The 13572-nt window shown below is 43.3% G+C and overlaps 2 protein-coding genes across 2 annotated transcripts; one reads left to right on the forward strand and one right to left on the reverse strand.

Moving 5' to 3' along the window:
* Positions 1 to 55: 55 nt before the first annotated feature.
* On the reverse strand, positions 56 to 7278 carry thap12a (THAP domain containing 12a). Its single transcript, XM_083636716.1, has 5 exons — positions 7113 to 7278; positions 6360 to 6477; positions 5063 to 5161; positions 4885 to 4921; positions 56 to 2754 (listed from the first exon to the last, which is right to left on the reverse strand). The coding sequence occupies exons 1-5, from the start codon at positions 7199 to 7201 to the stop codon at positions 914 to 916; spliced, it is 2184 nt and encodes a 727-aa protein (XP_083492842.1). The 5' UTR covers positions 7202 to 7278; the 3' UTR covers positions 56 to 913.
* A 1800-nt stretch (positions 7279 to 9078) lies between these two features.
* Positions 9079 to 12807, forward strand: LOC310780100 (cytoskeleton-associated protein 2). The gene is made up of 7 exons (XM_083640647.1): positions 9079 to 9175; positions 10004 to 10079; positions 10184 to 10998; positions 11100 to 11391; positions 11506 to 11557; positions 11722 to 11980; positions 12160 to 12807. The coding sequence occupies exons 2-7, from the start codon at positions 10044 to 10046 to the stop codon at positions 12419 to 12421; spliced, it is 1716 nt and encodes a 571-aa protein (XP_083496773.1). The 5' UTR covers positions 9079 to 9175; positions 10004 to 10043; the 3' UTR covers positions 12422 to 12807.
* Positions 12808 to 13572: the final 765 nt, after the last annotated feature.

The raw sequence follows: 13572 nt of genomic DNA on the forward strand, positions 1-13572 counted from the left end.
AAGAGTTGTGATGTGTGAATACTCATCGTTTTATTGATGACACTTTCTAGTCCAGTTTACAGTTCACTCATATATCACCGAAAAACAAAACATCCTGCAAAAGACACTAATAAGATAACTACAAAGTTTTCGAACCTGTTATTACCTGAGGTGATGTTTTCACCCGTTTGTCTCTTTGTGTGTCTGTCTGTGAGTCTGTAGGATATCTGTTTGTCTCTTTGTGTGTCTGTCTGTTCGTCTGTCTGTTCGTCTGTCTGTCTGTTCGTCTGTCTGTCTGTTCGTCTGTCTGTCTGTTCGTCTGTCTGTCTGTCTGTTCGTCTGTCTGTCTGTTCGTCTGTCTGTCTGTCTGTTCGTCTGTCTGTCTGTTCGTCTGTCTGTCTGTTCGTCTGTCTGTCTGTTCGTCTGTCTGTCTGTTCGTCTGTCTGTCTGTGAGTCTGTCTGTCTGTCTGTTCATCTGCAGGATATCTCAAAAAGTGATGAACAGATTTGCACGAAACTGTAGAAAAGCAGGTCATGGGTCAACTTAGAGCTGATTAACTTTTCAGGCCCACTGGCCAAAAGGTTCAATCACAAAAGGCACCTCACTTCCAAACTGTGTGACATCACACCACAGAACTTTGTAGAAAGGCTGGCCATGGCCAGAGGAACAAATGATTCACTTCAGGGGGGCATGGTAATGGGCGTAGAAAATCACAAAAAAGTTCCAAATGGTTTCACATAACAAAACCTTTTTTTTTTACAGGTTTGGGAGGAGGTATGCACTATCGAGTGCCCTCTAGTTTATGTCTCAAAAATGTGAATGAATCTGCACGGGAATCATGCCGTTCTTCATGCCTCCATCACCAAAAGCTGCGGAAAATCTACACTACTTGGCTGCAACATGGGGCAATTAACTGAGAGACTGGCATCTCCTCTACACATTCTCCCTCTCAGGATATATCTTCATGTAAGCCTCAGCCATTGAGTCCAGGTCACGAGTAGCATCGTGGTTCACGCTCAAAAGAGCGAGACCTTTGGATCGGAACTTGTCGTCCGGTGTGTTCTCCAGGTACATCCTGAAGCGCCTGTAAGCCGCATCGCAGCTGTCCTCAAGGCCTAAGGTGGGCAGGGTGCCGACCACCCGCAGGACTGCAAGCATGTTTGGGAAGAACTTGACGTCGGCCAGCTGTAGCGTTTCCTGGAGGGTGGAGGGGACAATGTCGCCTTTGCTCTTGTGGCTCCATTTTACCCACCAGCAGTGCAGCTCAGCAGGGAGAGTTCCTGCGTTCGGGATGTCGTTTTTGTACATCTGTATATTTTCCTCCTCAGGTTCGTTGGACTTGTTCTGCTCCACGATGGCGGGCACCAGTGACAGACATCTCAGTGCCTTCAGGTGATCCTCGCAGAAGAGCTCTTTCATCTCTCGGATGACATGGGTCACCACAGGGACAGAGAGGTGCTCCTTGTAGTAATTCTCTGGGCGAACCGCGGCTCCAGGTTCCAACCGATGCTTTCGCAAGGACGACCTGGGAACCTTGGCTGGGATCTCCATGGCGGCAGCCAGGTGAAAGGCTTCGTCGTGCCAGAACTCGTGGTACACGTCGATGTTGTCATACACTTCCGTCAGGGAGTGCAACACGGCTTTTATGCTGTTTGCAGCGAAATGAGCCTCGGTCGCTTTCCCCTGCACGTTCTTCCCGAAGGCGCGAGTGAGTGACAGGGTGTTTTTCAGCACAACCAAGGCCATTACAAACTCAAAATCGGCGAGCGCTTTTGAAATCTCCAAGGCGTCGTGTGTGTCTTGATCGCTCCACCTCATATCTTCATTGTCGTGCACGCTGTCCACACAGAGCAGCAGTGACTCCAAGATGTCGATCGCCACCTCGAAAGCATCGTGTCTCGTGGTCCAGTTGGTGCGACACACCTCTTTCAGTTCATTGGCTTTCTCCTCCTTGTCTGGGTAGAAAATTGAAATGGCGTGCTCCAACTCTAACTGCAGCGAAGCGGAGCGACTGAAGAATGACTCGATCTTCTTAAAGGTAGACATGACAAGCCGAACCCCTGACAAAGCCATACCGCTGGCCAGTGACGTATTCAAGTCACAAGTGGACCTTGGCGTCAGCACCGCCATTGGATACTTCTCTGCCAGTTTGGTGGCAAATGCTTTCATCTTGCTGAAATGTGTGCTAGAGCAGGAGTGGGCCTGGCCTCTGCACTGTTCCATATTCAAGCCCCACTTGTCAGTCAGTTCAGACAGCAGCCTCTCCACCAAGGCCTCTCCCTCTCCTTCAAAAGACAAGAATCCAACAAACCTTTCCCGCTGGGAGTTAGCTTGGTCCACGTAACGCAAAAAGATGGGGAGGTACCACTCTCCGGAGATCCTCACCAAATCCTCGGTCAGCAGTGAGAAAAAGGTGTTCTTTCGGACTTCCTCCAGGACCTCACTGCGAATGCATTCCTCACACACGTCGATCAGCTGATTCAGCTGAGCTGAGGAGCAGCACTCTTTATTCACATACCTCTTCTTTAGGGCTTCGTCTCCGGCATTCATGCGGTACTCTAGCAATGCCTGGAAGTTGCTTGAAGTGAGGCTGTCCTGTTTCTTATCGGAAGGTCCTTTTAAAGGAATGTTTTGCCCCCCCAACAGCACAAGAACTTCAAATAATGATTTGAGATACTCTTTGTGGTCATCTTCCTCTGGGACTGTCTGAATGTCATCCTTCTTTGCCTCTGTTTGGGTATCCGTCTTTGCCTCTGCTTGGGTCTTTCTGACTTCTATAGGTGATATAGAACATTTTAATCACATTAGCTTTTTATTTACACAGTCACTCGTTTAATCATGCACTCAAATACTTTAATAAATGCTAATCGTCTTAGGCACACACACACAATTCGGGGATAGCCTATATGGCCTACATTTTCCAGCTCATCTCTGTCCCACTCTCTGTCTATGCACTGTTTACAGGGTCATATGATAGCAGATATATTGAGTCTAGCATGGGCTGCTTTCCCAATGCACGTCAAAACAGGTCTAATCTAAAACCTGATTATGCCATACAGACTATAAATGCTTCTGAGTTCCGATAGATTGGGGTGTAAGCCTGTATATGCATTCGTGAATGTACAAGATTGCTCCTCTTTGCAAAGATAAGATATATGTAAATATGTTTATTTAAGACAAGCTGAAATATGTAGGCTATAGGCTATGCCCGAATGGTTGGTGTGTGTGTGTGTGTGTGTGTGTTGTCATGAGGTAGTTAATGACTCCTTAACAATGTCCCTCATGTTAAATTCATTGAGCTAAGTAAATAGGATACTATTTAAGAAGCCTTAAAGGGATAGTTCCGTTTGTTTGAAGTGAGCTAGTCCCATACAGTCAATCTACATTCAATGAACTAGGTAAAACGCGGGGCGCACCGTGTATCGAGATCCGGCACTCTGAAGTAGCAGCCTACAGGGCTTTCTCTCTGTAGCTGTGGGGGCCAGGTACTACAATGTAATTTAGCCACCTAAAAGAACGGCCACCTAAACAAATCAATATCAGTGTACATGTACGCTCTATTCTGTCCATTTTCCATGCTTTACTTTACCGTCAAACAGCCCTCTTATTTGGCACTATATTTTCTCCCAACCGCAGAACTACGTATTCCTACGCAAAAATGCATTCACAACGCCGCGGGGCTTGATTACTCCGCAGATCACAGGTTATCTCAGGGCACAAAGTACAGACAGATCGCGGCAGCAACTTTTTTCATAAATAACCCAACAATGGTGCGTGTTTGTGTATTTCCTGGCTGTTCAAACAGACAAAGACCCTGGTCTGGTTATCGCTTTCACCGTATTAATTTGAAAGATATAGTAAGATATAGTAGTAGCCTATTACACAGTTGTGGCTTGTTGCACTGAATAGAGACATCAGCACTCCTCCGGAAAGTTTGGCAGAACTATGCGTTCGCAGTGCACATTTCTCTGAAGAGGATTATCAAAAGCCAATAGCAGATAAGAAGGATAAACATTTGCTGAAGAGCAACGCTGTACCCAGACCACAGGTGAGATATGAATTATGAATGAAACCATGCCTATACTATCGTATTCTGACTACATGCACGATGAATTAGGCTCATTTTCACGATTTGTATGCGCAATATTGTAGTCTATATTATAACGTTACGTCAGATGGAGGTGGTGAGATTATCATCCTTACCAGTTACAAAACAGGTAGGCTTAGAAGAGAGACAAAACACTGACTTATTTTGGAGACAACTCGTCACCTGGCCCCTCTGGTCTGGGACGTTTTCCCCAATTTATCTTTGGAATTTCTTCGTCTACTCCATCTTAGCCAGCTGTTTCCATGGCAGTTCCCCATCTCTCACTTTCTCCCTGTTCAATCTCTCTCTGCAAAAGTTCCTCTTCTGTATACTCTGGTTCATAAATGTATCCTCTTGTCACCAGGGTGAATGGCATATCGTTGTGACGTCGCTATCAAAATCACGCATATTTTCGTTTGTGTATTGTATTTTTGTGTAATCAAGCCCCGCGGTGCTGTGAATGCATTTTTTCATAGGAATACGTAGTTATGCGGTTGGGAGAAAATGTAGTGCCAAATGAGAGGGCTGTTTGATGGTAAAGTAAAGCACTGAAAATGGTCAAAATAGGCGGTACATGTACACTGATATTGATTTGTTTAGGTGGCTAAATTACGTTGTAATTTTCCCCCACAGCTACAGAGAGAAAGCCCTGTAGGCTGCTACTTCAGAGTGCCGGATCTGGATACACGGTGTGCTCAGCATCCAGAACGCTGTACCTAGTTCATTGACTGTATGGGACTAGCTCATAGGACCCCACTTCAAACAAACCCAACTATCCCTTTAATGCATTTATGTTTGATAATATTACAGTACTCACTTTTCTTCACTGTAGTCTCCGTTTCGTCATCTTTGGTCTGCCAAAGTAATAATAAAAAGAGGGAGAGAAAAAGACAAATTAAATTAAATATTGGGTTTATTAAAGAATACATATTAGAATCCTAATCATGCCGATTATTTTCAGCATTGAAAAACAATATTGATTTATTTTAACCTACCATCTCTTTACCACGCTTCAGCTGTCCATTTTGAGGTTGGCCTGACACATCAAAGACGGTTGGTATGGCATCTTCCTTCAACATTGTATTCTGAGCACCCTGAGAACACCAAAAAAAATTGTTTGCACCTAGGCAGGTTGACTCCAGAATATCACTTACATTAAACTTGTATTATACACTGAAAACTGTCACTAATGTTATTAGTGGCGAATTAGGCGAACGAATCATCACTACCTGGCCTTACTCGTCTCTACTTGATATAGACTCTGTTTTCATAGCAAGTTTACTCGCCTCCGCCCACACCTGGTCATCATAGCGACTGCATATCTGCCCTCCGCCCATAGCCGAAGTAGGGTATAACGTATAACTTTAAAATTAAATCCATACACGGAACTTTTAAACTGGTTATGAAATACTGGTGCCTCTAAATGACCTACAGTGTACATGGGCAAATGTGACCATAGGCCAGGAGAATGGATATCACTTTGTTGTTACTCACATGCATGCGCTGCGCGAGGGACGGGGGTTGCGCTACGGGGAGAAGGGAAGCCAATACCCTGGCGGCAACTCACCAGGCAAGACCGCGGCTTCACTAAACCCCTGCCTCCGGCCTAGCAGAGCCAATGTTACACACAACTACAAAGGGCTTCCCGAGGAGCGGACTTTCTCTCTCTCAAAACAATTGAAAACCACCGTCATGTTAAAGCTGAGGCTGAGCAAGGAGATCGATTTTATTTCACCAGAGCCGAAGGCAGCAACACAAAAGACTGATGGAAATAACAGAAGAGGGGGTAAGCCCCACTAAACTGGTATCCGTTTACACGATTCTGCCTGACCAATCAGTCGTCTGCAGTGTTTTCACGTCACCGTATGGTACCGGCTGGAACCTCAACAAAGCCGGGACCAAAACTAGCACGACTCAACCCCGACTCAACCCGGGCTGTCCAGGACAAAAAAGTGAGACAAGCTGGGCGGGGCCGCACTAATACCAGCGGTGGAAATGGGCCATTATATTGTAACTTGCTCCTGAAACCTGGTACCACTTTGCCTTCACAAGTAGAAAAACTGGATTGAAGGACTTCTCAGGGCAATTTTCACACTTTGCAAAGTAAACCTGTGGGCTGGATTGGACCCTTTGGCGGGCCGGTTCTGGCCCACAGGCCGTATATTTGAGACCCCTGAGGTAACCCCTTTCAAAATTGTGAATTGTATGGTCTGAAAATCCAATAAACAAAGATTTGGCAAAAAGAAAAGGGGAAAAAAGGCTAAAGTTGTACAGCTTGTAAACATTACTTACACTATCTATCAAAGATGTTTCGAAGTGCTTTCCACAAAGTCTGTAGTATCTGTACAACTGGGCTGGTGATTTCTCCTTGAGATCCTGGCGAGGGCAATTTTCAACCCATTTCTTACATCTGAAAAGAAAGGTCAAACCAAATGGGCTACATGCACAACTCCACTACTTCCTGAAATTAGCACAGCTTCTTTATTTCCTGTCATCACTATTGGATGAACTGATTAATGTCAGGTGTGCTGCAGTCACAAGAATGATCAGGCACACCTGATTAATCAGTTCACCCAATAGTGTAGGACAGGAAATAAAGAAGCTGTACTAATTTCAGGAATTAAAGAAGTTGTGCATGTAGTCTATTGAGTTTAAAACTACATGGAAATGTTAGTGTGGATTTTCAGTTATAATTCATTACATATCACATCAACTGACCAAAAACAATGACCAATCATTCACAATTATTATCTGTAATGTACTCCCCTCCCTTTTTTATTTTATTACTGTGGTGGTTGAATGCTCTGAAAAGCAATCCAAAAGCACAACAACGTATGAATCTTTCCTCCACAGGCAGAATAAACTAATTCAAAATCATGTTCACTTGATCTCTTTTGGTGAGAACAGGCAGCAGCTCTCTCAGTCAATAGCGAAATTTGCTGCCCACCGAGTATGTACGTTTGGCCATAACGTTAATGTTCTCTGGGAGGGAGAGATGTTGATGGTAACGTTACATCTGAGCTAGCTGCTACCATTAGCATTTACCTTTCTGGATCCCGTGGAAACCTGAAGAGCGGCTGATCGTTGGATTTGCCACTTGTGCAGTTCGGGGCAGCACAGTGATTTTGCATCATACAGTTATGGCATAAACCTGTTTAATACAACTAAGTGTTCACTTCTAAGTCTAACGTTAGCGAACAAATAAAACAGGCCTATCTTACACAGACCACCACTGTCAAGCTAGCGGAAAGGGAACAAAAATGACTTCCGGTCTTAACTTTAAAAAAATACAAGATTTACAAATGTTTTTTTTTTAACAGATTGTGGGAAATAATTGTAATATGCAATTAAGATAACATACGGTATTAATAACCATATACATTAGCCAGAATAAGGCTCCTCTAAAATGCTGTGTGCTTGCCAAAGTATTTCACAAAGAGAGCTTATTAGTGGGGCATATTTGTTCTTATGGCCCATCCAGATTATTCTGTGTGCCAGGGTGTCAACACTCATACGCAAAACACCAAACGATACCAAACGCACACCAAATAAGTATATAATAATGTTAATTTTATTTTGAAGGCAAAAATTGCAGGCAATTTTGGCTCGCTTGATTGAGAGGACTACGCATGTGCGAGCGTATGGAGCGCGCGCTTTTATTTTCTTCCCATAATCCAGCAGTCCGACTCCAGCACATGGATGTATGCTCCAGCCACACATCATGCTTGGCATCCATGGCAGCAGCTTGCAGGGGGATACAGGGGGACGCTACGTAGTGTCCTCTAGTCTAGAGAGAGTGGCTTCAGCGGAGGACCAAAATGCGAGACTCATTAGCCAATGAACAGCCAGGAATGGGTCTCGTGAATACATTTGCATGCTAAAATGAAGCTGATAATGTACAATTTGATTCAAGGGAGGGAAAACCCTTTCAAAGTACAACACAAACTGTCTATTTTGCTGCAACTCGACAGTGCTGCTTCTGGGTCTATGGTGTCAATAGATCCATGAGGAATTTGACTTAGTGCAAGTAGGCCTATGCAGCACAAATATTGAAAATGTTATGTTGATGTTATGTTTTGTTATGTTGACTTTCTTACTTTGTACATTTAATTTTGTTTCTACTAAATTTCGAATAAATTGGTTGTAGTTGTATGTTTGCCATATCTTTTCCTATAATTCTGTGTTCAGAGCTGATTAAGTTAATACTAAAACAAATAATAATAATAGAATCAGAGGCAATTATGTAATGTGATAACATGTAGGCCTAGGCTAGATAAATTTATAGGCTATCGTGTTACATTCACAACCGGCCCTTTGAGGTCACCCATTGATGTGGCCCGGAATGATTTGAAATTTGATTTGGAATTAATTGAGTTTGACACCTCTGGTCGGCTCAGCTGTCACCAAGGCAGAAGAAGAGACATTCACTGAGAGGCCTATCAGATTTATAACATTGTAGGCTAATGCCAATCACTGCCTCACTTACCTAGCATAACAAATGATATTGTAGAATCTGGTTGTCAACATTAAAAATAAAAATTTAAAATTAACTTACTGACAGCACAGGTTCAAGTCCTAGGTTTATGACTCACAAATATTAATTTTGTTGTCCTATATCACAGGAATAAGGTATTCCGTTAACACTTCATTGGCCCATTTGGCCTATAAGCAAAATCTGGTTTTCAGACAGGGCTTAAAGTAAAAACACATAATAATAATAATAATAATAATAATAATAATAATAATAATAATAATAATAATAATAATAATAATAATAATAATAATAACTTTCTCAAACTATCGTTGATGTTGTTTATTGAGTCAGTGCCTGGCGGTTGGGTGTGTGTAGAGGACCAGTATGACAGGAATTCTATTTAGGTTCAAACATTCAAAAGAACAGATGACGCCTTGTAGGATGAGACTTCGTTTTCTCGCGATACCAATCTGGCCAATTGCAACACAGCAGCGCCGAAGTCAAATCGAGCTGTTGTTTGCCAGACAAGCAGAGCCAGGCGGGCGTGTTTGCTGTGTGGAGCTGCTGAGGCTGTGGTAACTACACACTAATAAGTCGTGCGTGGTTGGTATTTCACAACAAAGACTGCAGCAGGGTAAGCTATCGTCGATTTTTACTAAATACTTGATTAACGTTACTTGAATAAAGGTACGGATATCACCTTATAACTACGTAACGTTAACAGTTAACGTTAGATGGGCGTATAAAAGGCGGTTGTAACTAATAATTCAGAAATTTAAAATGGTGAAATAGCTGTTGTTTCATGTATGCCGAGTCACTCCCACCGAGTCATAAATAAGTTATGTTCCACGATTTGTGCAATGTTTGCCAAATGAGCAAGATTAGCTACATTTGCTATTAACGTTGGTTTGAATGGAGTTTGGCGTGATGCTCTCACTGTAGCCAGGCTAGCCATTGTTAGCAATAACAATTGACAACATGGTATTTCGCGGCATTTTGCAGATACAAACAATGCAGCCTCATGTCCACACAGATAGAGGTTAGGCAGTGCTGTGTGTACAGCTGATTTAATGAGACACAAACAAAACAAGTGCTAAACAATATTACTACGATTACTACTACTGTTGTTGCGCGGCGCAGCCATCTTGGATTTTTGAGGTTGGGGCTGCTTACGGCTCTGGGGCTGCTGTTTGGAATGGGAAATACCAGCTCTGATGACGTCACCGCCCAGCTCATCACCTTTGAATTCGTAAGATGACCAGTCCCCAGTTATAAAGGAATGCACGATTAGCTACGTTCCGAGAGAGAACGACGAAACTTGTAGTTGCGTTTTGGACTTTCAAACTTAACAGCAGAGTGAAGGACGATTACCGAAGTGTAAACGTTTGGCATTGTATAACTAACGCTAGATAACACATTTAGTGCAATCCTGCTGTTAATATTGCTCTTTTTTGCCTTTCAGAAATATCCAGTCATAACAGCTCTTCGAGGCAATAAACAAAATGGACGTCGTAGGACGAAACGGCACCAATAAGAAAGTGAGTTAACGTTAATAAATGTGATATGACATGTTTCCCAAGTTGCATTTTAATTTATATCCAATTCACCGTTCGTTTTTTTTGCATTGTTTTAACTTGGCTAGGCAAACAAAGAAAATGCGCAGCCTGCACATGTAAGCAAGTCCTTGGTCAAAAGAGATGTTTCCAAAACGACAACTTCTGTGGCTCCCCTGCACCTGAAAAGCAATGACAAAGAGACTGTGGCAAAGGATGGGTCTCAGAAAGTAAAGGCCAAACAGGTGATACCTGGAACAGCTCTGAAGAAGGTTAAGCCTGTGCAGAAAGATGGAAGCAGAGGTCCTGCTACTGGAGCTAGAAAACAACAAACCCTTAGCCAGGCGTTCCTCACCGAACAGGCTGTGAGACACAGAAAAGTTGTTGCCGAAGCTCCAAAGCCACCAGCTGCTTTGCCACCATCTAAATCTGCTCCAGGCATGTACAAGGGCAAGGTTGTCCAGTCAAAAATCGGATCCATTTGGAAGTCTAGTGCTGCTGCAGGAGGGGCTAATCCAAAGCCAACTCCAAAACCACCTGCACCCAAAGAGAGCCAAAAGGCTGGACATTTGACAAAGTTCAAGTCCAAATCTGTTGCTGACTTGCCTGGGCGTGGTATGCCGAAGCCTAAACCTACAAAGTCAAACTCCGTGTCCGACGGATTTCCTCCAGTCTCCAAGCGCCACATCGTGTGTCACTCTGCTCTCCGCCCTGCCAGAACAGTCCCAGCGACACGATTTGGGCCCGTTTCCAGAAACACCACTTCGGTGCCCCCCAAGGGAAAAGGGACACAGAGCAACAAGCCTAAGATGCCAGTTGTTACAGACAAGAAGGTCAACAAGCCTCCTGTCTCTAGCAACCTCCGCCAGTACAGAGTTACCATGGAGACGGCTGAGGAGAGAAAGTAAGCCTTCTTTTCTACACACAGACTCATAAATGGGTGCTTGCCTTGTTGATTATTGAACATCAGAAATGCTCAACATTGTTCATGTGTTCCTTCCGCAGAGCAAAACTGGCGGAGTGGCTGGCTTCCAAGGGGAAGAGTCTGAAGAGACCGGCCATGGCAACTGCAACCAAAACCAAAGTTGCTGCGAAACCTGAGGTTCCACTTCAATCCCAACTTCAGTCTCATGTTGAGCCTCAGCCTGCTCCCCAGTCTGAAACAGAACCCAGTCTGGATGCTCTCAGGCCCGTTTCTGCTGCTGCAACAACTCCAATGGTTATGAACACCACCCTGGACCTCCTGGACAACTCTGATATGGATCTGCCTGTTGACCCAGACTCCAGAATAAATGATGTAAGCAAAAGACCCAGAATTGCTCTTGCCATGTCAGTTGATCGGATGTGAAAACATTGCTCTGCAAATTTACACCTTGGTACATTTGTTCTCCTTATCTTATTCTTATGGCAGATTGTGGTGAACCTGTGTGATGCCTTGGAGGCCATGGCAACAACTGAGGCTGGTAAGTTTAGTGCACACTGGACTGCTTCACTGCTTGTCAAAAAAGAAAAAGGTGCTTTATTGGCTGGTAAAATCCTTATGTCAAACTGTCTTTATGACAGTTTGGATTGTTTTGTATTTTGGTCAGTGTTGCACTCTAATTGACACTGTCATTGTTTCTCCTAGATGAGTGTTCTCATGCTGAAATGGAGCACAGCACACCAAAGGAAGATAAGCTGAAGAGTGAGATGCCTGAGGCAGTTAGTGACGAGTTGGAGGATGATGAAGTGAAGAATGAAGCAGAAAAAAATGACCAGAAAGTGAAGAATGTTGGTGTTGAGGATGTTGAAAGTGATGAGGATGAGGACGTGTATGAGACCACACCAAAAATGGAAGACGCTTCCGTAGTGAAATACAGTGTGACGACCACTCCATACCTGCAAAGGTGGGGCAATACATTTTTGTTCTGCAAAATACATATTTTCTATGTCACCCTAATGCTCGCATTGACAGTTTTCATAATGAAGCAATTCATTCTATGGTCAGAAGAAGTGGAAGCCATTTGGATTGGCTTCATTCTGACCTTCATGACAAATATTTCTCAAATATCTCCCTGGCGTTTAGCGTCAAGAAGACGATCGAAGGCGAGGCCAGTGCATCCGGGCAAAAGCGTCCCATCAAGGACCTCAAGTTTCTGACACCGGTGCGCCGTTCCAGCCGCATCCACCGCCAGTCTTCCCGCCTGCCTTTGATGCTGGCGGACCACGACACCTGTGTGTCTTCGCTGGCTGAGCTGGTGCAGCTGGATGACGATGCAAACGCCTACATTTACAGAAGAAATCCGGCCCTTCTCCACGATCTGCCAGACCATCCCAAAGATCTTTAGAGTCTTGGTTTGAAAAGCTCTGAGAAAATGTATGGGACTGGAACTAATGGGCACTTTATGTGGATTCTGTATGTTTAAACTCCCTTTTACTCTAGTTCAGAATAGCTTATGGATAACTTCAATCATTAACACTCAATGTAACACAGCGAAGAAAATCTGAGTAGTTCTCACTTCTTAAGTGGACATGTTCATACTGTACGTTCTCTTTTCAGGGCAAGTTAAAAAAGCAGAGTCCTCACACTGCATTGGAGACTTAACTCCCAGTTTTTGTTGCATGCTTTTCCTATCTTATGCCTTTGTATTTTATTTCTGTTGTGAATGTATTATTGTGCACATTGCATCGAGTTCATTGTAATATAAAAATTGTAAACCACTGAGACGCGTTGTAAAATATACTACAATAAAAAATATTGTCTCATCTTGAATAAGCTTTGCTAACAGACATCAAATTCAACAAATATTCTGTTCTATAGTGATGAGTCTGCCATGTCGAGCCATGAATTAACCTCATGTTTCCAAAATAATTTTCTCTGAAGGCACATATATACAGGGTTCTGCCAAGGTGCTTGGATTTTGAGGGGAAGAAGTGACCTGGAATACCTTGAAAATAGCCAATTTTTTAAACAATGTGGTTAAAAGTCCCTGAATTTCAAATGAACCACATGTCTGTCAGTGACTGTCACGTCTTATATTTTGACCAAAGTTGGTATTGAAAAGACAGTATCAAGACCGGTATAAGCATCTGTTCAAAGTCAAAGCAATCTTTAGACAAATATTTTCCCGTCCCATTCACAAGATTGATGGTAGAATTAACTTGTTGAAGACAAAATGTAATATAATGCAAATGTGATGCCCCTATAGTCCTAATTTCCCAAGATGATGGAAATCACATGAAATACTGTGTAGGGAGTATAAACATAGTATTGGAGGTGTAGGCTAAAGCATAATGTAATGAGTAGCCCACACCAAACAGGCTAGGTGAAATATTGTATATAGTGTCATTTTAATCCTTAAATCGATGCTATCACCAGCACTGAGTTAGATAAAATTCCTATCCTTAAATTCCTGCTGTTTGGTAGTTTAACCTCAAAACAGTTCCCGAGTCAAAGGAAGCAACATTCTAAATTTGTTTTGTGCACTTTAAGAACGAC

The sequence above is a fragment of the Poromitra crassiceps genome (genome assembly GCF_964638095.1).
Source record: "Poromitra crassiceps genome assembly, chromosome: 1".
NCBI classification, from domain to species: domain Eukaryota; kingdom Metazoa; phylum Chordata; class Actinopteri; order Beryciformes; family Melamphaidae; genus Poromitra; species Poromitra crassiceps.

Bases quoted from the DNA above. Each gene is read 5' to 3' on its own strand.
- thap12a (XM_083636716.1), bottom strand. From the start codon at position 7,201: ATGATGCAAAATCACTGTGCTGCCCCGAACTGCACAAGTGGCAAATCC. The intron at 5,162-6,359 runs GTAAGTAATGTT...TGGTGTTCTCAG, and splicing joins AAACATCTTTGATAGATAGT to GGTGCTCAGAATACAATGTT. The intron at 4,922-5,062 runs GTAGGTTAAAAT...TTACTTTGGCAG, and splicing joins TGAAGCGTGGTAAAGAGATG to ACCAAAGATGACGAAACGGA.
- LOC310780100 (XM_083640647.1), top strand. From the start codon at position 10,044: ATGGACGTCGTAGGACGAAACGGCACCAATAAGAAA. The intron at 11,392-11,505 runs GTAAGCAAAAGA...TTCTTATGGCAG, and splicing joins CAGACTCCAGAATAAATGAT to ATTGTGGTGAACCTGTGTGA. The intron at 11,558-11,721 runs GTAAGTTTAGTG...TGTTTCTCCTAG, and splicing joins CATGGCAACAACTGAGGCTG to ATGAGTGTTCTCATGCTGAA.